Source organism: Thunnus thynnus, chromosome 18 (genome assembly GCF_963924715.1).
Source record: "Thunnus thynnus chromosome 18, fThuThy2.1, whole genome shotgun sequence".
Classification (NCBI taxonomy): Eukaryota; Metazoa; Chordata; class Actinopteri; order Scombriformes; family Scombridae; genus Thunnus; species Thunnus thynnus.
In genome coordinates this window covers 13750029-13762114 of record NC_089534.1, presented here as the reverse complement: position 1 = coordinate 13762114, position 12086 = coordinate 13750029, and the positions used below count along the sequence as shown (strand labels likewise).

Genomic DNA, 12086 nt, shown 5'->3' with positions numbered 1-12086 from the left:
CAAACCACTGCTACAAAAACAAAAAAAAAACAACTGAAAAGTAAAACCTTAAATACTTTCTTCTGTTCATCTACAGGTACCATGTGCTGTAGTAATAACTGTTCAGTCTTTTCTTTCAACTGTCTTACGCAAATTCCTACAACTTGTGCAATCTTACAGAGACTCCAAGTCAATTTCTTCATGCAAACTCCACGACACACTGACAGCAGTACCACACTAAACCTCTGTAAAATGCAACCTCTAAAAAAAAAAATTAACAAAAAAACAAACAAAGGGAAAGGATTTACTGTCTGGCCTGCCACATTCAGCGTTTTGTTTTGGCACAATTGCCACACAGCAGCTTTTTTTTTTTTTTTTTTTTTTTTCTTTTTTGATGATGCAGATGCTGGCATACACTATGTGAGCATAGCAGAGAGGAGGTGAGTGTGCAATTAGCTCAGCCAGGCAGACAGGAGGGACATAAAGAAAAGGAGACAGACAGATAGGAGGTCTTGATGGAAGACAACAGAAAACAATACAAGCTTGCTAAAAAAAAAAATCTACTTCCATTAGGTGAATGCGGTTTCTAAAAAACCAGTCGGGGGGGGGACTTTCAAACCTTCTAGCAAGAACTTGAGATCAGGCAGAGTCAACATTATCCAGCATAATAGTATAAATAGTAAGTATCCTCCTTCCACGTTTACTCCTTTGATATTATTTTCTATGGTGTGTGTGCTTGTCAAAGACTCAAATTGCAAATGCGAGTTTCCAATATGCAAAGAAATTCAACGTCCAGCTCCTTTCCGCATCTGTGAGAACTCCTTTATCCATAATGGCTTGTTCCAAATTTGGTTTCCATCTCGCACTTTTTTTTTTTTTTTTTCCTTGCTCACCGAAGCACAAATGACTGCTGGAAGCTTTTGCAAAAGTTAAGTAAGGAAGATATAAACAACCTCACATGTTCCCGCATTATTCATCTGCGAGATCCTCCAATCTTTTTTTTCCCTCCTCACTCTTCCCACAGTCAAGTGTTTGAGGAATTTTTGTGCTGCCTTCATAATTTAGTATCCAGTACTGTCAAACATCAAAAGCCAAAACCAAAACCAAACTGTATATCCATCTATTACCTGTGTTTGATTTGTTCTCCTCAAAGACAAGCTGTTGTGAAATGTGTGTCGAGTATGAAAGAAGAGAGGAAAAAAAACTGCGAATGTAATGTGTCCGGGGACAAGAGTTGGCCTAATGAAGCATTCCTTGTGCAGCAGTGGTCCCATGAGATAAAAATATTCTTGACGCGATGACGTGTGATCGTCCAGGTCTCGCTTTATTAACCCTGAAAGGTCTTCACTAATTGCCAGTGTTCATTTTCTGATGTTTGTCTCAGACTTCTGCGATGACTCAGGCTGGCGTGTGCGTCCCTGAGGAGATGTGGGTGTTGTCTTTTGGAGCTCTGTGTGTATATGTGTGTGTGTGTGTCTGTGTGTGTGTGTGTGTGTGTGTGTGTGTGTGGTCTGGATGAAGTGCAGGACAGGTTTCAGATCCAGCGTCCGGAGCCCTGGGTGCGCTGCTTCTTCCTCCTCTTACACACATAGTAGACCGGGAAAACTACCAAACCTGCAGACAAGGAAGGCAGGAAGTGTGTGGGAGGACAAGATGGATTAAAGCAAAAATATCCTTGTTTCTATAATGAGACTCATAATGTTACTAAACTACCCTTTAATGTACATTTGAAATCTTGAATCGCCCGTTAATGCTAAGCTCTGATTATTTAATTATTCCATCTTATAGAGCACTTGAAAACAGAAACATTTATTGAACCGGAAAAAAAAAAAAGAGGAATGGAGAGACACAACAGCACAGCGCTGATTCTATTAACGAAGAAAATAAATATGAATCTGCTATCACGGCATGTTAGCCTGCAGCGGATCATCTGTCAGACATACAGACACGGGAAAGAGATTAGCGCTAATTACAGTTCGGCGGAGGCATCAGCGGTTCACAATACTGCCTGCCAGGCTGCTCAGAGAGTTTCCAGTTGGTTGGTATTACTGGTAAATGTAGTTCCAGGAAGTAAAAAAGTCAGTCACCCAGAGAGTGACGATCTGGATCTACAGCTGTGGCATTTTAAAACAAGTTGACTTGTTTCACATGACACGTGGAGATGCGGGTAACTCTAAATATAACTTCTTCTGAGGCCGACTAATATAAAAGGCATGTGTGCGGTGTAGTTATTATTTTTTATATACACAGTAAAGCTGTGTGGAAGGAAATATCTGTATAACATCTGTAATAGAGCTAAACCATTTTTCTGTTTACCGCAGTTTCACTTTGATTAATGTGCATGTGTGCTCATGTGTATAATTATGTTACCTATCACCAGCGCCAGGGCTCCGAGCACCACGACCAGCAAAATGACCACCGGAGCTATCAGCACCTTAGTGGCTGCAGAGAAAGAGAGAAAGCAAAGGAAGAGAGCAATGATCATTCATAACGATTTAATGTTCCCTTTTCAGATGAAACAGAATATACATGAGTTCAAATTTTATGTGTTTTGTTATATTTTATTTAAATTCATCCCTGCAGAAAATTTCAAATGTTTGTTCAAAGCTGCATAATTATGGCTGTAAAAAGTAACTGAATCCAGAGCAGATTTTTAGGGGGGGAAATTATCAACTCCATCTACAGTAAAATGTCCCTTATTACATGCAAAATCAGCGCCGCTGACAGTCCATGTCATGGAAATAGAGATGAGAGCCGTAATGGCTAAATTGTTCTTGTTAGCGGACAAATTAGCTCTCAGTTCAACAGGCACCCCGCTGATCAAACTCGCTGTAGCTGTCATGGTGAGCGCAGTCAAACAAATCTATCAGAGAGAGAGAGTTCAACCCTCCTGGAGGCATGTTAGTGCACACGTTTGTTAACTGTTGAATGAATAATTACCGTGAAACTGACATGATCTCATACGTGATGCTTGTCATTATAAAGCTTTTTTTTTCCTCAGTGGCCTCTGCCAGTAAAGAGGTTGGATGTGTTCGACTCATCTTTCAAGGATATCAAGAGGTAAATTCAGATCCGTCGCAGATAAGACACGACTCTTTTTTTTTCCCTTCTCAACAGTGAGGAGAAAATGGGAACGCCAGAGAGATAAACTGTTTATCACCAACAACAGCTTGACGCCAAATAACTCCCAGACCTCACTGAATTAGGCTTTTACTTGAAACACTAAACCACTCCATATGTAGCCGTATTAATGTAGAACTCAATAGTCCTGAAAGAGAGGAGGGAGTTCAATATCCCCTGATTAATTGAGGTTAAAGTGGTGATTTTCATTTTATTCCCTTAGTCAAAGAGTCGGCATTCTCCTTCCAGCACACACAGCTACTTACCACAGACAGACCCTCTAATTAGCCGTCTCAGATGCGGTTTATCTGGTAGATAGCGGTACTTGCAGCCAAAAACGCTGAGGTTGGACGTATGGTCCCCGAAAAACCTGACAACAGAGAAAAGTTTAAAGATTTAAAGAAACAGTTTTGATCCTGTGTCTCTGGGTTCAGTTATCTCTTGTTCTATGAAAAAAATATATGTTAAAAAAAAAAACAACAAACAAGTATTTTTACATCAAAATCTCTCTTTTCTCTACACATAAAAATGTTTCCAAATGTTTGATGACTCATCTTGAGCCGTATCCAATCAAATGTGACTTCTGGTCGACTACCTAATCCCTACATCTCATCCATTACATCTATTGCACTGTATCTGCTAAGCCACACCCGTTTTTAGCGGTCCAATCAAATCTGAATGATTTGATGTAACGTCACACAGAACAGAACAGAAGCTAAAACACTTCTGTCTGACTTCTGTTATGCTGTGACTTTAAGATGAAACAAGAACAGAACAGAGATGGTTGAACAAGGCAGTCAGAAAAAAAAAAAGTTAAATATTCTTACCTTAGGTGTCTGTAGCGCTCTCCACAGCGGTAACAGAAGTTAGTGTTACACTGCGTACAGGTCATGTGGTCACATCCCTCTGTGCGCTGAATGTGGATCTACACACACACACACACACAAAAAGAGAAACAGTTATCCTCCCCCACATACTACACACCGCACTGACAAAAAAGCAACACGCATTATCACAAAAGTTTAACGTTCTTTCAAGCATCTGGTTCAGAAACTAACGCGCAGCACGGCAGCAGCACAGTTCATGGGTCTTTACTATTCGGCCGCTGGAGCGGTGAGCGGTCTCACTATAAACTGGGCATTAAGTTCAGCTGCTCTCAGCCTCTTTTCCAGCTCAACTCAGCATGACACCAATTTGTTGGCTTCACAGTCCGACACGATCCTCCTCTCCCTCCTTCCAGAGCAGAAACTCAGAGACTCAGATGGGAAGTGGAAACAGGTCCCATATACCGGTAATTTGCTTAATTCCTTTAGTTATCTTCTGACAGTCAAATTAGATATTGTGTAACTAACTTCGTCGTAATGAGACTTTAAGATAAGACTTGTTTTATGACTGTGAGAGAGATGCCAGCGAGTTTAAAGATATGGCATCATCATCATTTTTTTTTTTTTTTTTTTTTGCTAATACGTTGACTGTCTGTGCATCCTCTGCTCTGCTGATTCACATGCACTTAAAAATCTGTGAGTCCATCTAGTTTTCTGCAGCTCTCCATCCGTCATCAGTCTCTGCTCTCACGTTTTTTTTTTTTTTTAGCCGTCATCGATTCATTCACCTCCATCACTCGACTCACTCCCTTTTCCATTTCCACTCGCTTACCTACTTTCACTGTTGTTCTCTGCGGTGAAAAAACAATATTGTAATACCTTGTTTCTTCTAACAAACTGTTCTCTCTCGGTTCTTACCCTGCACTGCGGGCATTTCTGGGCATTTCTTTGTCCGTGCTCGATGACGCTCGCCCAGTTTCGTAGCAGCTTGTCTCCTTTTCTGTAGTCGCGGCATTTGAGCCCGTTGTGCCAGGGTGCGTGGCATTTAAAGCACCACACAAACTGGCAATTGCTACACTGGATCTACAATAGGGAGAGAAGACAGTAGACACATACTTAAGTTAATATATGTATAAAAAATTGCAGCAAGTGTGCAGTTGGAGGGAAGTGTGTAAAATAAAGTAGTTTTACCTGCACTCTGTGTTCTCTTTTGGCAATTTTCTAACATTTTAATACTTAGCAATGATTATCAAAGCACACCAGCCTGTACTCACTGTGGCTGTGTATCAGCCTCCCAAACACGACATCGACTTCTTATCTGAGTTTTATGATTTTATGTCCATTGTTCTTGCCAGTAATGGTTTTCATTTTCATGTCAATGACCACAATGATTCGAGGGCTTTGGATTTCCTGGATCTTGTTGCTTGTCTCACTCTTGTTCAGCATGTACAGAGTTCCACCCACATTCATGGAAATACACTGGACGTAGTTATTACTAAGGGGTATTGATGTTGATATTTCCTCTACTGCTAAAGTCCCCGTTTCTGATCATTTTTTGTGTCTTTTCTAACATCATTCTTTCTAACATCAAATGTCCAGAGACATGTTGTTGTTGAAACAAAACATAAACAATCGAGTTATGGATAGATTTTTAAATCTGGTGAATACTTTCCCTCCATCCACCACTGGCTTAGTTGATAACCTCGTTGACGATTTTAACGATATATTAAGATTCTCGTTAGATACAGTTGTACAAATCAAAAAAAGGCAATTCATTTGCAAATCACCATGGAAACCTGCTGGAATTTGCCTGGTGTTTATTTTATTTTATTGACTTATTTATCTATTTTCAACACTTTAATCATTTTTAGTCTTGAAAAATTTTATTTACCTATTTGACTATTTTGCTTTTATTTATTTCTGTCTGTGTTGTTTCAATCCTGCTGCTTTGTATGAAAGATGTTATATAAATAAAAACTGAGTTGAGTTGTGTTGCAGTAACGTGTTGTCATGTTACCTTGTACTTTTGCTCGGAACGGTTGGGGTTGTGCTTCTTCAGAGAGGTGAACTCGCTGCACTGGGGGCAGGGCTTGGTGCTCGAGTCCAGCTGACTCAGCTCCAAAAAGTAACGATATTTCGCCACGTCTTCGCTGGCTAAATGGGAAACCACCACTCCCTCCTCCAGGGAGCCGCTGCACTCTGGGATCGGACAGCTGATGTAAGCCTTGGCCACTCGCACCTGGGAGACATCACAGACAGGTGATACAGCGACTTACGAGAGTTTCTTAATTTTGTTAATAGCCTGCATGGAAAATAATATCATGCACATTTTTAAAAAGTGTACAATAAGACAGTGGATATTATAATTTTGTTCAAGGTTTTTAAGCTTCAGTATCCTTTATGGAATAGAAAAAGTAACACTAAGAACAGCACAGAAAGCAACTCTGGATCAAATCTAAATATTCCCACCACTGATGGGAAATGGTTAATAATTTACCAGAGTAGAGAGGGAGTGAAGGTAAAATGAATGGAAGGCTGAAGGAGGTCTGGGGAGAGTGGAAGTTAATATGTATTATAACACACACATTAGTCCAGAGTGAGTGAGTGAGTGGCAGCAACTGGCCACTGAATCAAACACTAAGTATCCCATCACAGACTTTTACAAAGCCTCGAGGGGAAGAACGCACATTTTAAAAATAAATGATCGACTTGTTACGTATCTGAAAGGAGAAAAACAACAGATCTGAAATGATTAGTTGATTACTTGATTGACAGAAAAATATTTTTTTATTATTGATTTGAATGTATTGTTTAAGTGACTTATTAAGCAAATAAAGGTCAAACATTCTCCTTTTTTTTGCTTTTTTTATATAATTGTATATTGAGTATCTTTAGGTTTTGCACTGCTACGTTAATTTAAAAAAAATTTGAAGATGTCACATTGGGCTCTGGGAACTTAGGGAGGTCACTGTTTACTATTTTTTGACATTTAATAGAATAATCAACCAATGGATTTGAAAATTATAATGTTTTTGCAGCCTTAAAAATAAATATAAAACATATTTTGACACAGTGGTTTTCTACTGTCAGGGCTTGACGTTTTATTACCTGCACACCACATTAGGTCTGCATCCAACGATTATTTTCATTATTTATTAATCTGCCAATTATTTTGTTGATCGTATTTGTAATGTCAGAAAATAGTGAAAAATGCCTGTTATAATTTCAGAGCGTCAAAGCTGATGTCTTTAGATGTCTTATTTTGAAAGCTAATCAGTTTACTGTAATAAATGACAAAGCTGACAATTAAGTCATATCGTATTAAATCATCACATTTGAGAAGCTGAAATGAAACACATATTTTGGCATATCGACCCAAAAAAATTACGAAAATGATTTGATTATCAAAATAGTTGCCAATTTTCTGTCAATCAACTGATTGATTAATCAACTAATCGTTGCAGCTCTGCACCAGATAGAAGTGATTCTCTCACTATAGTGTGCACTATTTCATAATCACTTTAAAAAACTGACATGTATGTTTTATAGTCTCTCATTTGCGCGTTACTTTGTTTCAAGAGAATGATTTTTTTTTTTTTTTACATCTGGATCTATAAAACTCGAAACAATACAAGTGTGTGTGTATTCAGATCTCATCTAATCTTATCTATGATACAGTAAGTATCACAGGTACGATTAGACAGACACTAAGTTGACCTTCACCTCTTTTTTCCTTTTCTCCACCCAGCTATCTTTTTTCCTCCCAGGGCATCTTTTCCTCTCTATTTCCTTCCTCATTTCATACTTTCTTTCAGTCCATCAAAGCCAGTGAGACCAGTTGTACTGACACATGATAAGACACCGGAGCATTTTGCAGGTGTGTGTGTGTGTGTGTGTGTGTGTGTGTGTGAAATGATGGCAGGCAGAAAGCAAAGAACAATAGCATCGACCTCAGCTGGAGTTACACCCAACATCTCCCTGCAGCACGAGCACACACACACACACACATGCGTGCATACACAGACTAAAAAGCCTATTACGTGATTATGAAAATGTATACTGATGTGTAATAGTGTTGTTGCCACAACAGCGCGGTCACACTGTGATGTGAGACCACTGCCAGACTGGTTGGACAGGTTACCACTGCTGGCACTATCACACACTCACACTCTCTCTCTCTCTCTCTCTCAAATACGCACATGCACGTGTCCCCTTGTGTGGTGTGTTTGTATTGTGGGTTCTGCATTTTCACTGTCATTTCCATTATAACGTTGTATAAACATTATAACAGAGCGTGCATTTACAAGAATCTGACACTTGTGCACAATGAGGTGTTGTTAGCCTTGGAGTAAAACAGAACATGATTGTGAGGTAGGGAAGCCGCAGCTTCCTACTGCAGTGAGGCTGAAAATACATTATCTACCCTGCCTGTTATCACTGCCCAAGTGCCCGTAAGCAAAGGCAATCCAACAGCCTTGCACTACGACCATGTGCTCCGATCTCTCTGAAATAACGCTTGAGGGTTATCACCTAGGCTGCATGTGTGCTAAAATACATTCACAGTGAATTGACGGTAAAAAAAAAAAAAAATCCACCTGCGCAGGATAGTTTATATGACCCTTATCTCCTTCTCAGTGCGCTTATCAGAGAGTCTGCTTGTGTCTGTGTTTGTATGATTATTCATGCCTTGTTATCAAAGCAAGATAACTGCAGATAAAAAAAAAAGAGTAGCAGAGGTTCTGGTTGGCTGATAAAAACAGTATCATCAAAACAGATTACAGCAGATGATTGCTACGGTAGCAACAGCAACAAAAGCTGCAACTTTTACTCGACTGGTAGGATATTGGGGGCATCTCACAGGTTAATTAAAACTGGGATAATGACCAGAAGAATGCTGACAGGAACCAAGTCTCCGCGGGAGCTACGCTGATTAACGGAAGTTAAAAGTTATGTCTGTCTATTCTTCATTTCCTCATCGGAGTTAATGAGCAACAACATTCAGACATGCAGGTCCACTGTAGAAGAAGATGGTAAGTGGCTCTCCTGTAAACTAATTAGCCCAAAATGCATTGCAACCACAGCCAAAGAAAGGTATTCTGGGAAGTGTAGGGAATCTTAAACTGATGAGGAAGAGTGAATACAAAAGCATACCAAGTCTGCAACACAGACTGAACAAACAAGATGAATAATACATAACAGAATACATGTATTTTAAGTCAGTTACTTTATATTTTTAGAGCCCAAAATCAGAAAATTTGCCTCAGAAGGTGTCTGTACAACATACAAGATCCCTCACCTATAGATCCTCACTTTGGATGAGTAAAAAACACTTTAATGTGAAAAAGGTAAGGATGAGATCATCCATTAATCTTACGTAAATAAGACTGCAGGCTAGGGCTGGGCAATATATCGATATTATATCAATATTGTCATATGAGACTAGATATCATCTTAGATTCTGGATATCCTAATATCTTGACATGTCATAAGTTTTGTCTTTTTCTGGTTTTTAAGGCTGCATTACAGTAAAGTGATATAATTTTCTGAACCTACCAGACTGTTATAGCTGTTCTATTATTTGCCTTTACACACTTAGTCATTACATCCATCAGGGCTGAACAATTAATCGAAATATTATTGAAATCGCAATATGGCCAAGTGCAATATCCAGGAACTGTAATTTTTTGATTAAGTTAAAATGTGTTACAACATACCATTGTATATTAAGCTTCTTGGTGCTACAGAGATGCTGTGGCCTAAAAATCATCTTCTCCAAACATTAGGAAACATGCTGGTTTGGTACAGATCCAAGCAAGAAATCACATCCTCATCATTTTTATATTTGTCGTTCTGTACTGTAGGCTGTTCTTTAGTGTGTAAGAAAAGGAGATTATTGCTGAATAAGCCAAACAGCTCACAAAGTAAGCTACTGTGAAGAACATTCCTGCCCGGGACCTATTTTAGTTTAGTGCAGAACGTGTCAGTGACCCAGATTCACAAAAAAAAAAAACCAACAACAACAAAAAAACAGTTGTGATCTCATGAGAAGACCTGCAGATGTTGTGACATTTTTATAATCCCCTAAAACTGGGACTTTTGTGATTTAAAGTAACAACAACAGCAGGAGAGAGATGTGCCCAGTTTGAACCTTCATCTAGATTTTTTTTGTGAAAAATCTGAAACATGTGAGGTCACACTGTGCTAAACTAGCTGCTGGTGGGGTGAACATGCAGTGGTGCATTCCTGGTTGATTCTGGGACACTGTGGACCACCCTGCTGAGCTGTAATAATATAATCCTGATAATAATACCCCCTTCTTTGCTCACACTCCCTCCTACCAACCTGGGAGGTGACGTAGAGTTTCAAGCACTCATCACACACGGCCTTCCTGCAGCAGGGCAAGGGTGTGATTGTTTTCGATTCCAGGCACACCCGGCAGCTTGGCATCGCAGTCTCTGCGCCGGCCTGCTCCGCGGACAACCGGTGGGCCATAACCCCGAAAGGATCCACCAAGTCATCCAGCGTGTAGAGCACCAGTTCGGGACTCGACCCGGCATCCTGCCCCGTCTCCAGCTCCCTTTCCTGGGCGTCAGGTGTGACAGTTTCATCGTATCCGTCTGAGATTTCAACGTCTTGTCGGCGGCTGTCGTTAGCGATGCAGTAAACAGTGCAATAAACGTGCTCTTTGACATTAAAAGACTCGTCTAAACTTACTGCGTAGCTGCCGCTGTCACACGTATGACGGCAATGACCTGAAACGGCAACGGATTCAACTCCTTCAACATCAGAAGTCGTTGACTCGTTCAAGGTTGGCTCGTTTTTAGTCACCGCTTCGCCCGTCGTCTCTCGGTCCGAGTTGTGACACTCGCCACATTCAGTTCCATGGCCGTTTGTGACGCCGTTGTTAACGTTTCTTTCGTGACTTTCATGCTCGGCGCCGCACTGCATCCGACTGTTTGTACTCAAACAGAGAGAAGGGGATTTAGAAACTCCGAAATTCCTCCTCAGAATCTCGACAGCGCTCGACCTCCTCCTCTCTCCTCCTCCTCCTCCTCCTCCAACGCTGTTGCAGTTGTTGTTGTTGTTGCCCTCCGCATCCCTCTCCTCCTCCTCCTCCTCTTCTTCCTCCTCCTCCTCCTCCTCCTCGTCCTCGTCCTCCTCCTCCTGTGGCTCCCTCTCTCCTCCGTCCAGAGAAAGCAGCGAGTTTGATCTGCTGACACGACGGTTCAAATCTCGCACCGACCGCTCAACTTTACCTTCCGTGAAGGAAGTTTCTGTCGGCAGGTTGCGGGACAATTTCACCCTCCCCTCTTCGAAAGTGCTGATAAAACTCGGCATTTTACAGGCGTCAGCTATTGGTCCGTCATCTTCCATCACCGATTTGGCTCTCCCCATTTAGCGAGCGGTTCTCTCCCGGACTCCTGCCCCTCTGTCTCTGATCCAGCAGCTCAACCACCAAAACAAAACAAAGCAGGCAGCTCGGCGCTTCCGCGTCTGACGTCAGCATGCAGGGGACGCAGCGATAGGCCGATGGGAAGCCTAGTGGTGGAGGCTGGCATGTGTGCTTAGCTCTTAAAATAAATCTCAGAGGTCACACGACAATTAAAGGATTTTCAAGTGTGTCTTAAAACAATATCCACATGCCCATGTGTTTATATTGAGCTTATGGTCGTTTGTATTGCTCCTTTTCTTCATGTTTTTTGTATGCATTTTTAAAGGAAGTGATGGGGCACAAATTCTGTGCAAAAATGCCTTAATAAGTTCAACCAAAGCTAATATTCAACAGTGTGAGTTGGACAAATCAAATGGATATCTTGCACAGTTCAGCAATGAAAGATTGTCCATGGAAACACAGATTAATTTTGTACTAAACAGACTGTAACTTTGGAGAATAATCACTTGATTTGTCTACCTCACATTGCTGAAGCCTCATGTTATCCTCAGCTAAACTTTAAAATGCATTTTTACACCAATTTATTGTGGATTTTGTTCCCAATCACTCATGTTGGACTTGCATTCTGAAGAGATTTCATGGCCGGTATGGACAGGAAGAATCATTACATTGACCCATAACTCCTTCAGTGCACTTATTGTATTGGCATGAGTACTGTATCAAGATACACTTTTAAAAAAGTAAACATATCCTTTAAAGAGATTAAAAAG

General features: G+C 40.7%; 1 protein-coding gene across 1 annotated transcript; it reads right to left on the bottom strand.

Moving 5' to 3' along the window:
- Positions 1–336: 336 nt before the first annotated feature.
- Positions 337–11418, bottom strand: rnf217 (ring finger protein 217). Its single transcript, XM_067572081.1, has 7 exons — positions 10266–11418; positions 5941–6162; positions 4842–5006; positions 3927–4024; positions 3366–3469; positions 2350–2421; positions 337–1593 (listed from the first exon to the last, which is right to left on the bottom strand). Exons 1-7 carry the CDS (start codon positions 11316–11318, stop codon positions 1514–1516), a joined length of 1794 nt encoding a protein of 597 aa, XP_067428182.1. The 5' UTR covers positions 11319–11418; the 3' UTR covers positions 337–1513.
- Between the last annotated feature and the right edge of the window lie 668 nt (positions 11419–12086).